The sequence below is a fragment of the Saccoglossus kowalevskii genome, chromosome 12, assembly GCF_978046115.1.
Source record: "Saccoglossus kowalevskii chromosome 12, keSacKowa6.1, whole genome shotgun sequence".
NCBI classification, from domain to species: Eukaryota; Metazoa; Hemichordata; class Enteropneusta; family Harrimaniidae; genus Saccoglossus; species Saccoglossus kowalevskii.
The window spans coordinates 24,785,233-24,809,567 of record NC_140652.1 but is presented as its reverse complement, the minus strand read 5'-3'; the positions used below and the strand labels follow the sequence as shown (position 1 = coordinate 24,809,567).

At 34.4% G+C, this 24,335-nt stretch overlaps 3 protein-coding genes across 4 annotated transcripts in view; 1 reads left to right on the top strand and 2 right to left on the bottom strand.

Moving 5' to 3' along the window:
- LOC100370904 (serine palmitoyltransferase 2-like) overlaps window positions 1-5,594 on the bottom strand; it is a 35,025-nt gene extending 29,431 nt beyond the window's left edge. Inside the window, exon 1 of the mRNA XM_085506529.1 lies at window positions 5,482-5,594. The gene's annotated coding sequence lies outside the window, so the exon portion shown is untranslated. The remainder of the gene's footprint in view (window positions 1-5,481) is intronic.
- A 2,462-nt stretch (window positions 5,595-8,056) lies between these two features.
- LOC144351958 (uncharacterized) lies at window positions 8,057-14,507 on the top strand. Its single transcript, XM_085506526.1, has 5 exons — window positions 8,057-8,095; window positions 9,012-9,093; window positions 11,820-11,964; window positions 12,946-13,057; window positions 14,245-14,507. The coding sequence occupies exons 2-5, from the start codon at window positions 9,054-9,056 to the stop codon at window positions 14,350-14,352; spliced, it is 405 nt and encodes a 134-aa protein (XP_085362652.1). The 5' UTR covers window positions 8,057-8,095; window positions 9,012-9,053; the 3' UTR covers window positions 14,353-14,507.
- LOC100371059 (uncharacterized) lies at window positions 14,499-23,954 on the bottom strand. 2 transcript variants are annotated; one of them, XM_085506525.1, is made up of 2 exons: window positions 23,816-23,954; window positions 14,499-17,574 (listed from the first exon to the last, which is right to left on the bottom strand). In XM_085506525.1, the coding sequence occupies exon 2, from the start codon at window positions 17,572-17,574 to the stop codon at window positions 16,792-16,794; it is 783 nt and encodes a 260-aa protein (XP_085362651.1). In that variant the 5' UTR covers window positions 23,816-23,954; the 3' UTR covers window positions 14,499-16,791. The 2 variants fall into 2 exon arrangements, with proteins under 2 accessions (XP_085362651.1, XP_002734768.2); XM_002734722.3 differs by lacking the exon at window positions 23,816-23,954 and adding an exon at window positions 17,721-17,862.
- Between the last annotated feature and the right edge of the window lie 381 nt (window positions 23,955-24,335).

Here is a 24,335-nt window from a genome sequence, read left to right as displayed (position 1 = left end):
GGATTTTAAATTTTTTTAGCTCTCAAATGGCCACTATTCAGATAATTGGATAATTGGATACCAGTGGTACAATGAAAATTGATACTTAAACTGTATGTAACCCACAATGTATGAAGTACATGTGAAGTTTGAAAGTGATTGGTCTAAGAATATTTCAGCTATTGGTGCAGATGTCCGAATACATGAATGCCAGTATGAAAGTCGTCATTTTCAGGCCGTAAAAAATGCAGTTTATCAAAGGCAGTTTTATACTGATTAGAAATGTTACGATCATCAAGTGCTTGACCTGTACATTGTAAAGTACAAACAGGTGTTTAATAAATAGCACGATCGGTCACGAAAGGTTATCATGATAAATGTAAAAACACCATTACCAAATGATGGTCTTTCATAGCATTTAAAACCAATTGATCGAGCATCTGTCTGTTATTGTCATCATTGTACACTTCGATAGTGGCCACCAGATTGATCTAACGTTCTGCAACAGGTGGTGGACAGCCTGAGGAATGGTACTGTAAAATGCTTTATTTTAGCTCGAATTAATTTTCGCTGAAAAGACTTTTTGGGTATTTTGTATGGAATTTATTTTCACTGATTTTTGATGAGTTGAATGTAAAATATAGGTATATGCACTGGATTTTATTTTCACTGAAACATTCCTTCAGCGAAAACAGCGAAAATTAATTCCAAGCAAAGATAAATTAATTTACAGAACACAAATTACAGAATGAATGATTTCTGTATAATCTGCTATTTGATAAATATTTTTCCCTTCAATTTCTCAAGTTAAATAATACGATTTTTGGGGTTATGATTCAGTGCAGTTATATAAACTAATAGCTATCTATGATCGTGACATTTTTGAAAAACCTACGATTTACTAGTGAATCGGCCTGAAATGTTGTTGGAGGGCTTTATCGAAGGTACATGTATGCCAATACTAACGTACTTAAGTCACGAATACTTGATACAGTATATAAATCAAGCTACAGATGTATTTGATTTGGTTTGGTTACATGATGATGATGTGACGTCACTCCAGGCTTGTCAATCGAATGCTCCAGCAAATTAATGATGATAAAGAATTCCATGCTGACACGTAGTTGCCCAGGGATTGAAATTGAAATTTTTTTTCCCTGCATGCACAATGTGCATGTTGAATTTGAAATTTACCTCCACTAACTTGTTGTGAAATGCACCACTTTTAAAGTTTTAATAAAATTTACAGGTTCTCGATTGATGCAATCACCAATGAATTTGCTTTTTTTTGAGTTGTCTTACAATGTTCACTAGAAAAAAATAAATGTTCTATTCAACACTGGTTATTATTTTTTTCATTTAGAGGTTGCATAGATAAAACAATTTTATTTAGTCTCACAGTTCTAACTAACTAATATGGCTTGCTTTTTTGCATGGAGGTTGCTGCAAATGAATGCCTGTAGTTATGATCCCCCAAAAAATAAACCATGCTTCTAGTTATCTGGTTAAGTTAAAAAAATATTGCTTTTTTTTATTCATTTTTTCTGTCAGAATTTTAGAAGAAGTGAAAGAGACATTTAATGAAAAATCACAATAAAAGCACTATTTATAAATTGGTAGTATAAATGCAATATACTCTTTTTGTTATTGCAGTATATATTTATAGATGGTAGTATAAATGAAATATACTCTTTTTGTAATTGCAGTATATATTTGAAGATTGGAAGTATAAATGAAATACACTCTTTTTGTAATTGCAGTATATATTTATAGATGGTATTATAAATGCAATATACTTTTTTTGTAATTGCAGTATATATTTATAGATGGTAGTATAAATGCCATATACTCTTTTTGTAATTGCAGTATATATTTATAGATGGTAGTATAAATGCCATATACTCTTTTTGTAATTGCAGTATATATTTATAGATGGTATTATAAATGCAATATACTTTTTTTGTAATTGCAGTATATATTTATAGATGGTAGTATAAATGCCATATACTCTTTTTGTAATTGCAGTATATATTTATAGATGGTATTATAAATGCAATATACTCTTTTTGTAATTGCAGTATATATTTATAGATGGCAGTATAAATGCAATATACTCTTTTTGTAATTGCAGTACATGTATATATTTATAGATTGGAAGTATAAATGAAATACACTCTTTTTTGTAATCACAGTATATATTTATAGATGGTAGTATAAATGCCATATACTCTTTTTGTAATTGCAGTATATATTTATAGATGGTAGTATAAATGCCATATACTCTTTTTGTAATTGCAGTATATATTTATAGATGGTATTATAAATGCAATATACTTTTTTTGTAATTGCAGTATATATTTATAGATGGTAGTATAAATGCCATATACTCTTTTTGTAATTGCAGTATATATTTATAGATGGTATTATAAATGCAATATACTCTTTTTGTAATTGCAGTATATATTTATAGATGGCAGTATAAATGCAATATACTCTTTTTGTAATTGCAGTACATGTATATATTTATAGATTGGAAGTATAAATGAAATACACTCTTTTTTGTAATCACAGTATATATTTATAGATTGTAATATAAATGCTGTATATTCTTTTGGTTATCACAGTATATATTTATAGATTGGAAGTATAAATGCAATACACTCTTCTTGTAATCACAGTATATATTTATAGATTTGTAATATAAATGCAATACACTCTTTCTGTAATTGCAGTATTTATTCGTAGATAGGAAGTATAAATGCAATATACTCTTTTTGTAGTTGCAGTATTTATTCATAGATTGGTAGTATAAATGCAATATACTCTTTTTGTAATCACAGTATATATTTATAGATGGTAGTATAAATGCAATACACTCTTTCTGTAATTGCAGTATTTATTCGTAGATTGGAAGTATAAATGCAATACACTCTTTTTGTAGTTGCAGTATTTATTCATAGATTGGTAGTATAAATGCAATATACTCTTTTTGTAATTGCAGTATATATTTATAGATTGGAAGTATAAATGCAATATACTCTTTTTGTAATCACAGTATATATTTATAGATGGTAGTATAAATGCTGTATATTCTTTTTGTTATCACAGTATATATTAATAGATTGGAAGTATAAATGCAATACACTCTTTTTGTAATTGTAGTATTTATTCATAGATTGGAAGTATAAATGCAATACACTCTTTTTGTAATTGCAGTATATATTTATAGATTGGAAGTATAAATGCAATACACTCTTTTTGTAATTGTAGTATTTATTCGTAGATTGGAAGTATAAATGCAATACACTCTTTTTGTAATTGCAGTATTTATTCATAGATTGGTGGTATAAATGCAATATACTCTTTTTGTAATCACAGTATTTACTTAAAGATCAGTAGTAACTACGTAAAAATGCAATACACTCTTTTTGTAATCACAGTATATATTTATAGAATGGTTGTATAAATGCAATATACTGTTTTTGTAATCACAGTATATATTTATAGAATGGTTGTATAAATGCAATATACTGTTTTTGTAATCACAGTATATATTTATAGAATGGTTGTATAAATGCAATATACTCTTTTTGTAATCGCAAAATATATTTACAGATTGGTAATACAAATACAAAATGGTGGCAAGCAAGCTATAAGGACAACATGTGTATATACATTGTTTGTTTACACAAACTATGAACGTGGGCTGTGCAACACCCCCCCCCCCCATATAATTGTTGGATTTATTGGTTTATAGAACTAATATTTGCCTACAGCATTTGTCTACAGCAAGCCAACTTTATATTTATATATAAATAGTCATTTATTTTTTTTTTCCTTTGTTATAGCTTTTTTGTTATATATTTTATATATTCTGTAAACGTTCTTTTTTTACTAGTATACACACAAGTGTTTATCACCTGTTCAAGTTTTCACAGCATTGTATTTAGATGAAAATCTAAACCTTAATATTTTTTTTAATTTCAAGATATATTACATTAACTTAAATAAAGTAAAATTAAATTAAATTAATGTTAAAATCTTATGTACATTCTCGTTTTAAATTATTAAAATAATTGTTAATGTTATTTGCATATACTGAGATGATGTCTAAATCACATTTATTCGAAGGAAATACCCAATTTACATCATACATTCAACAATCACAAAGGAAAAAATAAATGAGCAACAAATTATATTTTATCAATATCATCCAAATGATCTGAATTACATTTAAATTGGTAAATTATCTATTTGTTAATTATGTAATTATGGATTCTGGCAAACATCAAAGCCAGTACATTACACTTTTCACTTTAAATAACGGACAACATCAATGCAAATGATAAGTAAATCATATACAGTACATTGACCTACAATTTCCCAAAATGTGCACAAAAAAATAAAACAGTAACTAGGATATCCAGAAAACCAATATTATAATCCAACAACAAAACAGTTCTAAACTCATTTGGAATGTTTTTATTCTACCTTGTAAATCAATTCCTCTGACTGAACTATTTCAGGAATGAAGGTCATAATTTCTAACAGATTAAAGAGCTAGTAGTTCTGTGGCTCATGTCAAGGTTATGTTGGTCACAATATACAGAAACAAGCTAAACTAACCCCCTAAAAAGATTGTTTCAACAAACCTATACAAAAAAAAAATTGTTAAAATGACCTGACGAAATTTGTAAATACAGCTGCAAGGGTGATAATACCCTGGGTGCAGTGATGTTTTAGACCTACTTCGGGCGTAGTCGACGCATGCGCATAGCGAAAACATTGGCTGCTAGGGCACATCAGATTGTAGGCGAATATTAGGAAATCAATTATAAACAATGGCGATATCACACCCACGGCGATGCCGACAGTCAAATAATTCTCACGAAATTGCCAGTAATAAGAAATTACTGTGATGTTGTTGTTTTTTGTGATGACCGTGGTGTACCACGCCGGGCCGGCATTGGCCAGCTGTAGCGCCGAGACTGAAGCGTCGGTTGTCGGTAAATTGCAAACGAGAAAGCATTCTCCATTATTTTTTTCATTTAACGTGGGTAGTTTTTGGTAGACGAGATTTAATTTATATAATCACTACATTGGGCTATTTATCATCAGATGTCTAGGCCCATATTACATCGTCCTCTCTGAATACATTAAATAGAGTTGGGGTAATCCTCGGAACGAATAATCTACTGCCAGTTTCTAGCTGTAGTTACATAGCTCTTGGTTTCATTCATTGTAGTTTTTCATTTTTATTGCCGGTAGGGTTATTTCGTCCGTCACAAAAACAGCTTTTTATATTCAATGTGCTGGTCACATACGCGTATAAATACATACCTGTTTCCAAATGTAAATGAACACTTCTATAAAACATGAAGGTCGTCTCTTGTCGAGTACAAGTTCAAGTATGAATGCAATCCTGCAGTGATTCATAAACGTGTAATTTGCGTAAGCGACAGTTCTTTGATCGTGGCCTTATTTAAGTAACAATGTACTTACATTCAGAATGGCTTTCAATTCCAATAATGGGTCCTCTTCTGGTGATTTTGAGGGCGTGTAGATCTTCAGTGTACAGATCGTACGAGATAGCATCCGGGCACTTTCTACTGTACACAAACCATAAAAAAATAAACGAAAGCATTTAACAAGCCACCGCTAGCGTCTGAAAGCGTCTGCAGTAAGTATGTATTTTAATGTTACTTTCAGCATGAAGGGAGTCAACTCGTCAGTTCGTGTTACCATGGCTGAACCAACTCGTTTTTCTATTTATTTTTTTCTCCGAGAAATTTTTCAAAACCAACACGTCGCTTGACCAAACACGAATTCGTGCTAGTTTCATTTGTAAAATGACACCGCAATTGCAAAAATATGTTTATGGAGTAGACAATACAAATGTACTTCTATAAACAGTTACATAAAAAGGGAAAATTCTGAACACTTTCCTGAAAATAATCTATGAGCCTGAGTAGTAGCGGCTGCAAATCTTTTAGCTCTTGGAAGGACTTCAGAGCTGTCTTCGTGGGGTAATTCTGTAATTTTACATATTGCCCTGTCACTAATACAGGCCGGAAACAATTTGGCCATGTTTGGTCTAGGTATAATTCCTCATATACAGTACATTGACCTTCCCATTTAGTCTGTGGCACACTCATCCAGGGTAGGTACCGACCCTATTGGTGTTCAGCCTTAGGTAGGATTTACAGCCTGTAAACCTGGGTCTACCGATTATGAGTCTGAGGCGACAACCACTATGCTACCAGTGACCGGTTATTGTCCCCATTTGTTAATTTAATTATGGAAAAACTTCGTGGAGATATTATATAAAAGATGTCACATATTGATTTTTGGGCTCAATGGGTTACTACTACATATCCGACAAACACCGTTTTTTTTTTTTAAATCACGCCCTCTAGCGATGACAACCCGTTTCTGTAAGCGGGGCAACCACAAACAAATCACGACTGGATTCAATGATAACAAGTTCTACCTAATACAATTACGTCATTTATAACATTTTTACCCGAAACTTGTTAAAATACCTACATAATAGCGAAATTTAGAAAAGAATCTGGATTTGTTTTGTTAACGATACGACATACGGCACCTTAATCTTATTACAGCACATCATGTGATGTGATGTGGAGATGCGATGCGATGCGATGCGATGTGATGCGATGCGATGCGATGCGATGCGATGCGATGTGATGCGATGTGGAGATGCGATGCGATGCGATGTGATGCGATGCGATGTGATGCGATGTGATGTGATGTGATGTGTGATGTGATGTGATGTGATGTGATGTGATGTGATGCGATGCGTACGGTATACGGTAGTATTAAGTCTTCTTCACTCCATGTAGTTTATGTATGATCATGCCAGTAATGTAGAAGGATGTATTAAAATGTTTTGTTCAACATTTAGAGGATACTGTACAGTTTCCCAACTTGCTTATAATTTATACAATAGTTCAGAACCATACTAGTGATTTTTTTCTTTATTTCGCAATACGTGATGACGCTATTTCAATGGGCATCAATCAATGAAAACTTCTTTCAGTTTGGAAATTCATAATAATGAAGGGAATGGGTTTGTGGTGTCGATAGTATCTCTGTGTGGTATTTTTCAGGGGAAGATGAGTAGACATCGACTCGACCGCAGCCCCCCCCCCCCACTCCGGTGCCGCCGCCACTGTGACAAGAAGCGGTCCGACTTCGAGAATGGCAACGACGGTGATTTTCGTTTTTGTTTCGAAAATAAAATAAAATCTGAATACATTTTAAGCATGTTTCCATGAGCTTTTGAGGGTTTTCTTCAATCATTGGTCGAATTGTTGCCACGCATGTGCAAGATATTAAAATATATGGGCGGTATGTATTTTGTAAGGTGTTGTTATTTTAAATTTATATCACGTTTATGCATCCTTGATAAAAACATAAGGATATAATTTATCGAAAAATAAAAATAATGTTTTAACTGCAATTATTGCAGTATCCATTCGATGAAAAACTTGTTTCCACCACGTTTTAAATTTATACTCCGTTGAGGGCAGTATAAACAACGGGTTGTCTGTCGGACTCCATCGTCCTCCCGCGTGCACGGTGTTGTTCCGCTCGGACATTCGAGCGTTTGCCGGAACATTCATCTTGAAAATTCAAGATGGTCGGACTCCAACATCACACAAGCCGATAAGGGACATCATCGGACCCAACTCGCGTGACCTCGTCAGCCTACCCTGTTAGCAATTTATGTATAATTAAGCAAAGTGAAAATTAGTTTGTTACATTTTACAAATAAAAGCAAATTCCTAATTACATTTTAATAATATACTTGATAAGTTGTGTTTAAGAATAACAATTGGAAAAGAACAAATAAAGGTATTAAGGTTGCGTTGTCTATCGAAATTTGTAGTTGTGGAACCGCAACAAAGCCATTATTGAAAAAAAAAAAACGTAAACCGGATCTGTACTCACTTCTGTAGCAAAAAAATATTTCTACACATATTTGTGTTCGGTCATTATCTCTACATGGTTTTCTCCCGTGCATTTTTCACTTTCTTGTGCAGCGCCACCAGGAGGTAGATCTCGAAAAGAAAAATGGTCGCTTCCATCCCAGGTACGTACGCGCATTCAAGGTTCCTACACTAAATGTATGCCGCTGTTTGATTGTTTGTCTCGAAAATGCCCGCTGGCTCGCGGTGATAATCCTTGACAATTCCTCGGCTTCACAGTTGGTAATTTCTACAAACTACAAATACCGTTTTATTGCAGTGAGATGTAGCTCGCTGGTCATTGTACGTGCACTTGAAGTTGGATTAAATATAAAATATTTGAAGTTAAAGGGCGGTAGTCGTCACGCAATGCGTCTTTGAATTTCATGTAAACAGTCAACGTATATTGCACGCGTTGTGTACGTCGCTATGGATACCATATCGAACAGGACGCGGCGCGACGACCACCGCCCATTAATATTATATATATATATACAGTCTCGGTGATTGTCTGAAAGGTCAGCTGATTGGGAGCTTTGACCTTGTGCGCAAGACCATATTTGGTTATGTTACTCAAAATTTTCCATTAAAGCCCTACTGATTATTATTCTTCATGGTTATGGTACTGAATTTGGCACTAACTGTGAAATGTATAGTTTTGAATGAAATTGGAACAGCAAATGAATGACTGTAATAGATTTAGTTTTGATTTTCAGCGCCTGGTCCATGAGTTTCGCAACTTTTGTTTTTTTCTCAGAGAAAAAGTGATTGAAACATTGATACAGATTCTCCTGTATACAATCCAAAGTAGTCATGGTAACCCCAGCATATACACATATAATAATAATAAAATCTTTATTACATCTTTAGAAATTTGTGTTTTTCTTCTATCTTCTTCTTTCTAAAAGAAAAAGAATAAAAGAAACATGGAAATTTTGATATATGAGAACTGTAACTTATCAGAGTCACATGAAGATGGAAATTTTTGATATCGACAACAGCCAAGGTCAATAAATATATCATAGATCTTTTTTTTCTCAGTTCACAGGATCATGGGAAACACTTAGCAAAAGAACCTATAATATGGAAGGGTTTATAGAGGGCGCCAAACTGCCTTCCCATTGTAAGTATTCCTGATGATCAAATTAAGCAATAAAAAACCACTGAAGGCAGGTATACTATGAGACTTTGCAAAATCCACAGCATGTATATGGACTGGACTGAGCAAAATCCACAGCATGTATATGGACTGGACTTTGCAAAATCCACAGCATGTATATGGACTGGACTTTGCAAAATCCACAGCATGTATATGGACTGAGCAAAATCAAGTGGGATACCCGACTACTTGGGTGCTTATACCAACTTCATTTTAAATGTAATTTTGAGACATCAAAAATTTGTAAAATTGTGTCAATCAACATAATTTAAAAAAAATACAGATACCTATTAGTTTCATACACCCATGTTTTAAGGATCAAAAAAATTTACAGGTTCACGAACAGGCCACTACAACTATTTTTTGGGCATCGTTGTGCAAGTCTAACAAATTAATCATTCTTCTCTGTTGAACCTGAAATACCAAATAATCACAATGTTTTTCATTGTGCATAGTGTGTATTAAAAAAATGTTGTTTTCACTGATTCGAGTCAACTGCAGGATTTAACCCTACTGTGTGTTATTCATGTTTGGGGCCTACCTGTAAACATTAAAAACCATAGTATACAGTGATTTTGCATCTGCTTACACAATTAAAAACAGGTTCTCAATAGCAACCCAATCACAACAACAAATTCGGACCATTAAAAAATCCTGGTATATGTTATTCTACAAAACATTATTTTACATCTGTCACCACTGCCATCTTAATCACCTACAATGTGTCATTATTTGTGTGATATCAACTAAGTTACCTGCAGACTTCTTATTAGGAAATTGGAATCTAAATAAGAAATAATATATCTAAAATGGCAGGCGTGGTTCACAACAATGCACATACCGAGACTGTGCCATTATTTTTCACCACCTTGGCTTTATTAACCAAGTGATCAAGTCTGGAAGAGAATATAATAATGTCATTACCAGTGTAGCACAAATTACATTAGTTTTTATTTTTATTACTCGAACAGTCCTTCACGAATGTTGATTACATTGTTGTATCCTTTGGTCCATTATATACTGTGGAATACTTTATTTTCGCTGGAATTAATTTTCGCTGAAAAGGCTTTTTGGGTTTTGTATGGAATTTATTTTCACTGATTTTTGATGAGTTTAATGTGAAATATAGGGAAAAAAGTATATTCGCTGGATTTTATTTTCACGGAATCATCCCTTCAGCAAAAATAAATTCCAAGCGAAAATAAAGTATTCTACAGTAGTCAGAATGAGGGTTTAAAGTGTAGCCACATTGACCTAAACTTTGTACTATACTTGACTACTTTGTATCCTCATTTAACCTTGCCTATATTATTATACATCTGTCATGGTATCTCCACAAGTTACAGTATGCCATTATTTCACAGGGTATCTGCATCCTGCAAACACCAAATATCAAATGATTATGGTGTGTTTCTGCCAAGATGGCGAAAATTTTTGAAAATAAAGTCCAGCGAGAAGGGTCCAATAATGTTCAGCATTTAGTTCCATTTTGAGCATTCTACACCAAGCGGTTGAATGGGGAAGATGTATAATATGAGGTTATTACGAGGATACTGCAAAGTATACAAGAAGACAGTACAAGGTCTCACTGATGTACGCTACTCTTGCTGTTGTCTTCATGCATACTTTGTGTGTTCTTGTGATGACCTTTATATGCAAGTTTATTTATACAGCAGTGTTCTTTATTTCCTTCACAACAAATGATTTTAAAACATAATTCTCCAAAATAAAGTGAAGATATTCCTTTTACTGTTTATATGTAAATGTCTCAACTTTTTCAACTTTGTTCAACTTTGACATGAACAATGCAGAGAAAGGGTAAATAACTACATGTACATTCTGTTTCTTATTCAGCGCTAGATGAGAGATGTGATCCTGAATATGCAGAGAAAAGGTCAATAACTACATGTACATTCTGTTTTTCATTCAGCGCTAGATAAGAGATGTGATCCTGAATATGCAGAGAAAAGGTCAATAACTACATGTACATTCTGTTTCTCATTCAGCGCTAGATGAGAGATGTGATCCTGAATATGCAGAGAAAAGGTCAATAACTACATGTACATTCTGTTTCTTATTCAGCGCTAGATGAGAGATGTGATCCTGAATATGCAGAGAAAAGGTCAATAACTACATGTACATTCTGTTTCTCATTCAGCGCTAGATGAGAGATGTGATCCTGAATATGCAGAGAAAGGGTCAATAACTACATGTACATTCTGTTTCTCATTCAGCGCTAGATGAGAGATGTGATCCTGAATATGCAGAGAAAAGGTCAATAACTACATGTACATTCTATTTCTTATTCAGCGCTAGATGAGAGATGTGATCCTGAATATGCAGAGAAAAGGTCAATAACTACATGTACATTCTGTTTCTCATTCAGCGCTAGATGAGAGATGTGATCCTGAATATGCAGAGAAAAGGTCAATAACTACATGTACATTCTGTTTCTTATTCAGCGCTAGATGAGAGATGTGATCCTGAATATGCAGAAAAAAGGTCAATAACTACATGTACATTCTGTTTCTCATTCAGCGCTAGATGAGAGATGTGATCCTGAATATGCAGAGAAAAGGTCAATAACTACATGTACATTCTGTTTCTTATTCAGCGCTAGATGAGAGATGTGATCCTGAATATGCAGAGAAAAGGTCAATAACTACATGTACATTCTGTTTCTCATTCAGCGCTAGATGAGAGATGTGATCCTGAATATGCCAGAGTCATTGTAGTTATTAATGGGCTGAGAGTAAAAAATAAAGCAGTATTCCAGTTTCCTCCAGTCGCCAAGGAAACCAGCAATGCTGACATTAAGCTGAGTTTTGAGGATAGGTTAGTTTTTTATGGGGTATATCTCATATTTATAACAGAAATACACTCACCCACTCAATTATTTGATGTAAGTGGTAAATAATCATAAGTGGTAAAATAGTAGATGCAAATGGTATAATAATATTGTATGTAATTGGTTTAATAGTTGCTTTAATTGGTATAGTATTTGGTGTAAGTGGTATAATGCTTACTGTAAATGGTACAGTATTTGATGCAGATGGTATAAATGTCATTTTGAGTGGTATATTATGGTATAATGCTTACTGTAAATGGTACAGTATTTGATGCAGATGGTATAAATGTCATTTTGAGTGGTATATTATGGTATAATGCTTCTGTAAATGGTATAGTTTTTGATGCAGATGGTATAAATGTCATTCTGAGTAGTATATTATGGCATAATGCTTACTGTAAGTTGTATAATAGTGGTATAATAGAAATACACTCACCCACTCAATGTGACATATTATTTGATGTAAGTGGTATAATAATCGTAAGTGGTAAAATAGTAGATGCAAATGGTATAATATTGTATGTAATTGGTTTAATATTTGATGTAAGGGGTATAATGTTTACTATGTGTGGTGTATTTGGTGTAAGTGGTATAATTGTCACTGTGATTGGTATATTATTGTATAATGCTTATTGTAAGTGGTATAATGTTTACTGAAAATGGTATAATATTTGATGTGGTATAATAGTTGCTGTATGTGGTATAATGGTTGCTGTTAGTGGTATAATGATTATTGTCATCTCTTGCATTCCACAAGGCCAAGCCATTCACATGGCAATACGCCATAATTAATTGTATATGGTGTAAATGATGTATTAAAATAGTATAATATTGTATTAGGGGGCTGTATTGTACATGGTGTATTGAAATAAATAAGGGTATAATATGTAACAATTGATCTCATTGATAGTAAATTGTGAGTTTCATGTCTTTATCTGAATAATATCATATTGATCCTTTATTTTTAGAGAATTCAATTTAGTTGTGTATGTGAAAATGAAAGAGAGGGAGAATGACTGTTATCAGCTAAGAGCAAAGACGCCACAAACTATTGAACCTGAACCAAAAAGTTTCTATAAGGTGAGTCAAAATGTTTGCTGTGAAGAAACTATAATATAACAATCAATAACAACTGGATCCACAGCAAAATATTAGATGTTGATTTTTACGGCAGTATGTTAGCTGACATCCAAATATGGGCAATGGTTATGAGTAAACAAATATGGAGAACCTGTCAACCTATAATAGACGTAAGCAAACTTGGTACATATATGTATATATGTGTGAGGCAATATTCAAACACATATATGGAGCACAGAATGTGCGTCAGTGCTTTAAGGGTTGGCAGGGATTAAATTTGTATTATATTGTAGTGTTATTAATACAAAGGATTTTTTTCCACATTTATAGAACAGAAAATCGGTGCTAAATTCTGCCTAATTATACAGCATTGTTGCAACACATTCATACAGTTCTCTAGGGACTGTAATTTTCCCAATGGATTGCTGCACAAAAATGAGGAGGATTTACGTTTTGATAAATGGTTATCATTTTAAGATTATTAAACAAACGTGATCAACATTTCATACGCAATGCATGACGTATAGGTGACGCAGTGTAGCGATGAATGCAACATCACATTACTACACTGTGGTACACTGTACACAGTATGTATGTACAGTAATGATTTGCTATTTGAATGTAACATTGTACAATTTTGTAAGTCCAACTATCACAACATGTCTAAGTTGTAACCTTGAATTCACTGTGTTACTGTGAATCAGTGAACGTATACATTCACTGCTTGCCTCCAGTTTCCACTTTGTCAAAAATTAAATCCTGCCCAAAGTCGACTCAGCGAAGCTGTTCATATTACTGATTGTCTGTCGTCATCCGTCGTCGTCGTCATCAACTTTGCAATACATGTATCAACTTCTTGATATTTTTGACTTCTTGTTAAAAACAGCAAGTCTGATTGCTTTGATATTACATACGACAGGCTGCTTATGTAAATAGTGTGATAAAAAACAAAATTACTATCTGTGTATTCATCCTGCAATTTCGATTCCAGTGGTTTTTCTTGTTTTGTTGCCATCCATACCCCTTGAGGCGTCCATTGCGGCATGTCAATCACAAGAGTGCATACTTGAGTGGATATTACAAAGCATATGCAAGAGTAAGAGATAAAGCAGGTGGCAATGACAATGCAAATTAAACTACGTACATACATTAAATCATTGAGCATATTTTTGTTTCACTTTACTCAGGTCGAAAAAGACAAGATTATCATTTTTCTCAAGAAACAAATAAAAAAATCTTGGTTGCAAGTTGGTGACAATATAGATGTGCTAGAACCTGAAGATGATACAGTATAGAAATATATATATAGTATAGAATATATAAAAAAAAGTCTTAAATTGGATGAGCTGGGACAAATAGGATGTTGCCATGGTTTTTCACAAAATGATAACAATATAGTATAGAAAAGTTATGATGAAAATACAATAAATGATACAGTTCATTACTTTTACATTTTTATTCACACTTGATTTTTTGAGCGAGTCTTGAACGCTAAACATAACATTCAAGATTGTTTATCTATTTAACTTGAAAGGAACTACCGGTAAATTGACATTTTACATGTAATATTACACACTAGAGGGCACTGTCAATATTTTACTATTTGGGGAAGAGCACAATAGATTTTTTTATGAAATATTCACTGCTGCACAATTCACAATGTCCCCTGATTCATGAAATCTACATCTTGAAGCAGTTTACTGAAGTGATCTGTAAACACCATTGCCACCCAACATCTGGTCGAGTTGCATGGATAATTACACACAATCGTCTGATAGATGTGTCGGTATGTGTTACCCGAAATAAATCCAAGAGTCATAATTGCATCATGTCAAAGTTCACAGTGTACATCACTGCTAGGTATTTTACTGCTCAGACAGGATGGAGTAATCCTGTAAAGAATTGTTTTTGTTTTTTTACTGACTTGTAAGTTATAGTTTTTAAATATAGATGTGCAACTTTCTGAAGACAAAAAATAGAGAAAATACTTTGCTTACGTTTAATCTCTTTGAATACAGTCTGTGAAACTACATATATAGAAGTGAAATAAAACTTCAAATCAAAAAGAGCAACTTTTTCATTGTAATAAGGTAGAATGTCTTGATGGTATGTAATTAGTAAAAATTAAAAGCGTTATAAATCTTTTGTTGAGTGAAAGGTGTCATTAAATGAATTACAAATAAGAAATGAAAGTCTGGTAACCATGGAAACAAAATGCATACTAGTAATTCAGAATCGCTAGTGAACTCTCCAAGTGTTTTTTTCATTCCTCCATGATTGTTTACCAAAAAAATAATTTGGAAAATGTATCAGAAATTCTTGTTAAACGTGGGTTAGAACATCTATCCGCAAGTCTGATGTCATTGTTACCATGGTTACGAGTATAATTGCATTCTTGAAATGGTTGAAAAAAAGTTTAAATATCAGTCACCTGCATGGTTGGTGGTACTCCCATGGTACATTTCACTTTCTGTTCTGGAAAACTCAAGAATGAAGTTAATTGCAAAACTTGGGGCTTGATGATGTTCACATTGACACACAAAAAGTGATGTCATTTAAACTGAAAACCACAAAGAATGATGACACTGCACACACTTGTATACTAACAAGCTGATACAGTGAGATGCTTTGTTCACATAAAAAACAGTTGTATAGTTTTCACTGATTTAGTGTGCTATATTGTCATGAACTGATAAAAAGGTTGATACTGTTCCAAATAAAAAAAAAATGGCATTAATAATTCTATATACAGGTATATGATGAGAATTATTCTGCATTAAATTATATATGCCAATTTTAGTGAGAACTCCCAGAAAGAAAGATGAGCAGTTCGTGAAAAGCCTCAATCTTGTCATTTATTTAGTAGCGCCCTCTAGTGACGATGATGTAAATGATGAAACGAAGGCTGTTCAGAACGTCGATATCGTTTTGATCTGTTGTCGTCCATTAATGAGAGATTTTATTATATTTTAGACGACTACACAACCAAGGAAGTCAGTTTGTACAATATTGTTTTAATTAAACATGTCATTTTGACGTAACAGAAGGGCCCGTCACTAGAGGGCGTGACTTTTAGAAATGACGTATTACATGCAACTAAAATTCCTGTTTTATGACTTTTTCGTACGGTGGTTATTGAATATTTATATTATTTTACCTCTGCTGCACCTCGTCCGTGCTGACGGCGAATTTAGGCAGTATATAGCGCCACCAAGAGTTTTGCAGTATTTTTTTCTTCAGATTGTTTGATCGTAGTATTTAGCAGTGTATGTAGCTTCATATCATTTGTGTTTTCGTTTTCAAACACGTTGAATGTGTTCTGAAAATAACCATGTCTGTGTTCCTAGTTTTTCGGGGCGGAGTTACGTCACAGAACGCTCCACGTTGCTAAGACGCGCACCACTGTACCATGTATTTCTTTGGGCTCTGCTGTGAGTTGCTGTGGAACGCGGGTCGAGCCGGTGAAAGCTAAAGTCGAGAAAACGGCACAAACTTAATTTTGAAGTAATCCTGGACAACCAAATTTATATATGTTGCACATGCAGAGGTAATCTTTCTATAATATTTAGGGGAGTCTGAACAACTATTCCAAAGTACCGTTCTCTGTGACTTTTCGGTCTTTGTTTTAACCGTGATGGTTGCCAGGCGGCCCGGATGTCCGCTCCCGACATTTCACGAAAGGTTTAACAGCAAGCTCCCTCTATCAGGCAAACATGCAAAACCAGCTGTTTTTTTTAAGATTTCTCCAAATCCAAAGCTTTCTGTTTTAGAGTGACTGTCTGCTGGATGCCGTATCGACATCGACACATTCCTTCTGTTGCGAAGCATACCAATTTCTTGTTGTCAGATTTGGTATAAAATCCGTACTGTGGAGTTAAAATGTCGTTGACATTTCCCGTGATGATCGTCAAAACATTATTTCTGTCCTTTTTGTTTCGTACAGTAACCTGAATCTGACCTTCAAATTTGGTTTCCACGACAAAATGTCCGTTATACTCTTCTTCTTTGATTATCAACTCAGCCGTTGTTTCGGTCTGTGGGGGGATGGTAATTTTCGTATCAACAGTCCACACTAGTTCCTCTTCTAGAGTATGTTCCTCCATTCTGTTGAGCGACAGCTCTCGACTGAATCCCGCGTTAGCTTGTATCACGGGATTTGGAGGCGAAAGATTCACTCCTATTGAGCCTCCGATCGTGAATCCTTTCTCGATGGAGATAGAACAACTGGAACGCGTTCTTCTTTCAGTCTTTAGTATATTTTCTTGTTCCTTTTCGGTGTTGTTGGTGAAGGACGTTTTAAAAAGTACGTATCCAGACGGCAATTCACCACACGGACCTTCCGTTTTATATCGAGGTTTCTCATGAACCACCCTCAGACGCTTTAAATTGATGTCGGTTGACAAGATGTCGTCAAGGTCCGCTAATTTTCTTACATCTTTGTCCGAGAACTTTTGGACATAATCTGCCGTCCAGGTTTTGACCACGTCTTCGATGTCTGTTACTTTGTCTGACGTCATCTGAAAATAATGGAGGGTCATTGAATCATTATTTCTATGGCGTGGCTCTGTTATAACGGAGGGAGGCGTAATGCATACAAAATAAAAATGTGATGATTACGGAATGTCATGAAACCATGAGTGTAAAACGTAAGTGATTCGCGTACCGGAACCATCAAGTAGTCACCATTCAACTAATTTGTGCCGTAGAGATCGCGAATTGGGAAGTTACGGCAGCAGTCACACGAGAGTTAACAATCCAAATAAATCGTTCAGTAATATTTTACCTTGCCCGTATCATTAAAGATAAAATAGAAAAGGTATATTAGGGTAAGAGTCTGTCTTTGTTGTTGTTGTATCATGATATTTTATAGATGGAAATAATTCAACTGCTTTTCCACCGCTGTTTCAATCCTATTGTTAACAGTATTTAAAATTAATTATGGCAATGCATATTCATATTAAAACAAACTTTGATGAATAAAACAAAAATATTATGTAACAAAAGGCAACCAGAGGTTAACTTTAATTATTTATTGATTTTTCACCGATTCGCTATTGTTATTATTTATTTTGGCAACTGGTTTAGAAAACATTTAAAGCGGGGGAGTCGTCACTTGCGCATGCGTCAGATGCCATAGCGTGTCATTGTTTACAAACAAGCGTCTACCCATGAGCCTTTGCGTTTTTAGCGTGTGTTGTTATCATCGCTTGGGACTCAATTCCCGCGCGTGCGCAGGTGACGATCCTCCCGCTTTAAGTGACACATATACTTGTATGATAATTAGTAAAATATTCAAGTGCATTCCAACCGTCAATGATCTGAAGTCTCCATAACTGCGAAGGGCCATTCAGACGGGAATATCACAGCACAGAATCAAAGTAAAACCACAGTCTGAGTATTACTAATTATCATACAAGTATATGTGTCACTTAAAGCGGGAGGATCGTCACCTGCGCACGCGCGGGAATTGAGTCTCAAGCGACGATAACAACACACGCTAAAAACGCAAAGGCTCATGGGTAGACACTTGTTTGTAAACCATGACACGCTATGGCCATCTGACGCATGCGCAGGTGACAAATCACCCCGCTTTAATATGTGATAACGTGAGTTTTGATTAGCTCTCAGTGATCCTACAATATTTAGAATATGCACGTGGTAGACTGCTGTTAACAGACTATAGCAAAATTTCTCCCAAATTTCAATTAATTGTAAATATATATGTATACGTCTTCTTTGACGTGGTTATGTGTGCCTCAGTGCACTCCAGACGGTTCAAAGAGATTCTGTCAGGTTAATAACTGATATGCATTAATGGTATATTCAATTTGAAATAATTTTATATTTAATATTTCATGATCATGAACTGAACACAAATTTGCGCCGATATTCAAAACTGTGACAACTTAATCACAATTTGCTGTAGTATGTTAATATTATATTTTTTTTTTATTTATGTACGTTTCAGACACCCTTAGCTCTTGTCAAAAATGTGCAAAATATTTGTTACCATAGCTACATCACGTGCGCACATTTGGTTTACACGACGTTGCATTATTGTCAAATTTAGAATCAACAACTTGCAGGTTTAAAACGGGAAGCCATCATCTGCGCATGCGTCATATGGCCATAGCGTGTCATTGGGACTCAGTTCCCGCGCGTGCGCAGGTATTTCGTATGTTTACTCTGTTACGCCTTAGTGTTTTATTCGTGTTTTGTAAGTTTTTGTAAGGGAAGAAGAAAAGGGGACGGCAAGGCGTGACCCCAGCTGACCGTTTGGCTGAATAAAGCTGGTCGTACCTGATATCTCTACAATTTAAGCAAATTGAAATTCCCTACACATTACTTTCGTAGCTATATTATGAACACGATGATTTTCTCATCGTCCGGTTCCCAGGTTTTTTGCTGAAGTTGGTTTGCCATGGAAGTCCTCGCAGATAATATGAGGCGACGCCTGAATAAATAAAGCTTGGCTTGCGATGATGTGATTTAAACTTTTCATCACCAGTTCCGTCTTTTCATCACAAATTCATACTCGTAAAATAGTTCCGTTTATAGTCTGCACTTTCCTTCAGAAATTTGGGACAAAAATAGTATTTTTTGGTGAAAAACTGAAAATTGGCTCAAATTGTATCTCTTGGCTCCAAAATTAGGGTTTATTTCCAGAAATATTGAAGAATATAAGAAAAAGTACAGACAAAAAAATGGGCGAGAAAGTCTCGGGGTGAAAAGGTTGAGTCGCCTATCAATGGAGAATAGTTGCACGTCATAACCACGAACCACTCCTTGTTTACATTCACACAAATCCACACGGGAAAACTTCATTGAAAAGGTGGACTAGGGTGTGCCAACAAAAGATGTACTGGGGACAAAAAAAACCGTTGTTCTTACACCTATCTCTTGTGTCAAAACGTTTCATACCATACAAAACAAACTCCTGGTCGGTATTTGTGCAAACAAGTTTATTCTTGTATTTGACACGTATTTGAGTACATATCATTGAATAGTTTTGCATTTCGAGAAATTTACTGAGGTAGCGGGGATACTTGAATGAATAACTTATTCGATCCGTTTTTTCCGTTTTCGAAATTTAAAAAAAAAGAATTGAAAAAATAATTATTGAATGAAGACAGAACATAATTGGCTCTATTCTCTATATATTTTTGCATTTCATTCGTCTGGACTTATGACTGAAATAAGCTGAATGAAATTAAAAATGATGTATCGTGTTCAACAACTCATGTATGAACAATAACTTTAATAAACATGATTTTACTTTGGGGATTATAACATATAAGGGAAACAATTTCCAACAATATCGAAAACGGACATTCTTTATCGCAGAGAAATTCAATTTCAACTACTATAAACTGAAATTATATTTTGACACGAGAATCGGTACGAAAATATAGCACACTTAGGAACGACGTCAAAAGATCGATGTCGGATAAAAAACATAATTCTTTTAGTTTTTTCTCAAAACCCCCCACCCCCCACTGAAACTTAATTGATAAATATTTATCATGGCGTCAGATTACATTAACCATTAAATAAAAATTGATAATCGGACAGTAATATGGCATAGAAGTTGGTTGTAATAATGAAGCGGAATTTACACATACGTTAATTTCAGGGTTCTGCGCATGCTCCATGTCTATGATCTGAAATGGACCTCATTTGACGCACATATTTACACTCGGACCAAACCATTTTCTCGTCTTGGACGTTTGTTTTTTTCATTTTCTGTTATTTTTGTCTATGATTGGATAGAAAAAAAACGAACTACAAATACTCCAAGGTTTTTTTGACTTCATTAAAAAAAAAATCGTTTTTGTAGGATGGAAACTTTTTGTGGTCAAAACCCCCCACCCCCAAACTAAAGCAAATAAGTTTTTTATCCGACATCGATCTTTTGACGTCGTCCCTTAATCAAATTGTTAATCATAGACAATAAGTTTATTATAATATTATTGAGCAGACATGAATATGCCGATAAATGTAATATTTAGATACGTAAACTATTATAATCGAGATACAAAATAGAAAAATCAGGATAGATTTGTAAAAATCTATAATGTCCAGCTTTAAAGGGATATTTTTTATGTTTCTCATATTGTTTCTATATTTTTGTTTGTTTGTAATATTCATCTCTCCTACACTGTGGATCGGATTGTGTGGAGCCCCAAAAGAGGGCGCTATGATATTAACCGAAAATCTGTTTGTTTGACTTTTAGTCTAACTTTTAGTAACCTACTTCATTGGGAACAGTCTTGGTTAGGAGTGATCATGTTACCTAAATATTGTGATTGCCATAAAAGATATTTGTTCACCAACAACAACACAATATATGTAACGATAATACTTTCGTAATGTATGCACTCCAAATAAACACAGCACTTATTAATGGGATTAATAGTGGGGTTAATAGAACTATAACCTTTTTAGTCGCTCAGGGTCTTTATACGCGAGTTTAAATTTTAACTATGAGGAGGTTGTAGCTGAATGGCGTGGCAATATCAATACACGATAAAAAAAACATATGTTTTTTTTTTAAATTAATAATGCTATAATTTAAAAACTGTAATATTGTCCCGATCACGCATGTTTCGCTTTCGATTTAAATTTAAATGTCCCAATTTGCATGTTTTAAGCGACGGTGACAATATATGTAAATGATTTCCGCACTAGACTATAAGGTATACTAGTAATTAAAGGGCGGTCGTCGCGCAGCGCGTGCTTGACTTTCATGTAAGAAGCAATTTATTCTACATGCGTTGTATACGTCGCTATGTGTCCCATACCGAACAGAACACGGCGCGGCGACCACCGCCCTTTAATTAGAGGCCAGAGACGGCAAAAGGTTATTAGACTTCTCCAGCGGAAATCAGTACGGTAATATGAGGCATCGAACATGTGTTTTCGTCCATCTTTTACCTTTAAATAGCTAATTCGTTTTAATTGGGTCTAAAATCAGACGTATCACAGATAGTGCATATGAATAAATTAAGTCTGCTGATTTAATAGGAGTTTCTATCAGAAAATGTGTCGAACAGACTGAAAAATGAAAATAACTCGTATTCATAGCCTCAGAAATCGAACTGCTCTGATGTCAGTAGCAGGCGACAGGAATTCGGTGATCACGCGGTCCCAATGTTGCGACAGCCGTTGTTTTTTACGATTCAACAGCCTCGGGACGACAGGTATTATTAAATTATTCATGGGTCAGTGAAGCAATGCAGCTGTTCAAAATATGACGTCATTTTTGTCGAAATAAACTGGAGTAACGAACTTGAGTTAAATACATATAAGACAATCTATTCAGGAACAATATTACAGTGATTTGTCGATTCTTAATAGGTCATAGGTCAAATATCACCAATAATGCCACCATGATCTTACATCGTGTACGTTTCATGCAATATGACGAAGCTGAAAAATGAAGCTGAAGCAAAGCTGAAAATTGAAATGTAATTACACAACAATGATTGTTATAAAAAAAGAGGCTGTAAACTGGGAATAATGACTTATTTGATTGCGTGATGCGTTGCGTCGATAGACGTATCAGTATTATCAACTTAAAGTCACCTTTAAAAAGCATGTAAATATGACATAACCGACCAACTGTTTAATTTAACTAGAATATCGTTTTCTCGTTTGTCTCAAATTTAACGTTATGATCAGCGACATTATTTCAAAAATACTTCTGTTTTACGCGCGGTCGCACTAACTCGAATAGTCGATTGAGTCAGTATATTCACGTGACTTCCGCGCCATATAACACTAACAATGGAAAAAATCGATGTCACGAAAATTCCACGCATTGTGTTTCACTTAATGCTTCAATCAATATTTTACGAACAATTTTGAAATCCACTCGATGTCATTGTCGCCGCCATCTTGCTTCGTCGCTACAATCACAACGAACATTTCCAATTTAAACACTAATTAACGATATTGGTGGTTGGTTTATTGTTGCTAAGATGCGTGCATCGCTTGAGGGTGCCAATTAACGTACCAGGGCTCACTGTACGGGTCATATTCTATATTTATGTAGACATCATATCGTTATTTAGACTGTATAATTAGATTCGCACAGACGACTTTGCACTCTGGCTCCGGCGTGTTGGGAACATTTTTTCTTACGAAAACAGTAAAAAAATCACAATTAAAGATGTTTTGCCTTATTTTGTCTGAAGTATTTTAAGCAACTCACGGCCCACATACGTATATCAGTAGTCTCGCTATAAAACGTCAAAATATTGATAAATGATAGAAGAAATTCTATGCAGTTTATTTTGATTTGCATTCTGCTTGCAGAGCTCTGTTTATAATTGCTGCTAATGTTGACGTTTCGTGCAACGGCTGTGGGTACCCGACGTTGTTGAATTAGAGCAAAAATGTTAACTGCCAGAAAAACTCTCCCAAAGACCGAATTTAAAGCTGTCTTTCGTATATTCGTCATTTTCTCTCAAAAAATTCGAGTGGATTATATAACAACATTACTCATTGTATTTTAATGTTAGTTTGGGATTTCATCGTGCACGAGGACATTTCAAGCTACAAGATATACACATAAATTCGTCGAATAAATATTAAAATGGCCCATAAAAAGACCAGCTTAAACATTCCGTCTTAAAATATAACATATAGCAGGCATGGCGAACATAATGAAATGGTTGGATGGATATCGGGAATTTTAACAAGATTTGCTCAGTTACAGAATAAAATAATTCTTTATCCAACTAAAAAATTACTTACTGTTAATGTCGCATGGAAAGAAAAAAATAAAATCCGGTGAATTCGGGTGAAAATTATCCAAAAACGTGAGTGCTATGTAATGTCCCACTCGGTTCGATGAATGATATACTGAAGTGCACGCCCATCCACTATCAACACCCTTGTCATTACATGACGTATTATCACGTGACTCGGTACTCTTAATCTCATTGGATACATGGGTATATCTAATGTTGATATGAGAGTTTCAGTCTTCTGCTAGTTCGCCTACTAAACTATTATGTACGACGTAAGATTGCCTAAATAAAGCGTCCAAAATTGCGGTAAATTTACATGGCCAGATGGTCTGAATGCAGATATTTTTTCAGGTATTCTTGGCTTATTTATGCTCATTTTTTAAGATGATTTTTGACACTTATAAATACCATTACAGTGCCCATGCGTAGTACTTATCCGCAAAGGGTGCACAATATTATAGTCCTTGAAACTATCGAGCGATCTCATTACTCAGTATTTTTGATAAGCTTTTCACGCCAATTTT

Bases quoted from the DNA above. Each gene is read 5' to 3' on its own strand.
- LOC144351958 (XM_085506526.1), top strand. From the start codon at position 9,054: ATGGAAGGGTTTATAGAGGGCGCCAAACTGCCTTCCCATT. The intron at 11,965-12,945 runs GTTAGTTTTTTA...CTTTATTTTTAG, and splicing joins AAGCTGAGTTTTGAGGATAG to AGAATTCAATTTAGTTGTGT. The intron at 13,058-14,244 runs GTGAGTCAAAAT...CACTTTACTCAG, and splicing joins AACCAAAAAGTTTCTATAAG to GTCGAAAAAGACAAGATTAT.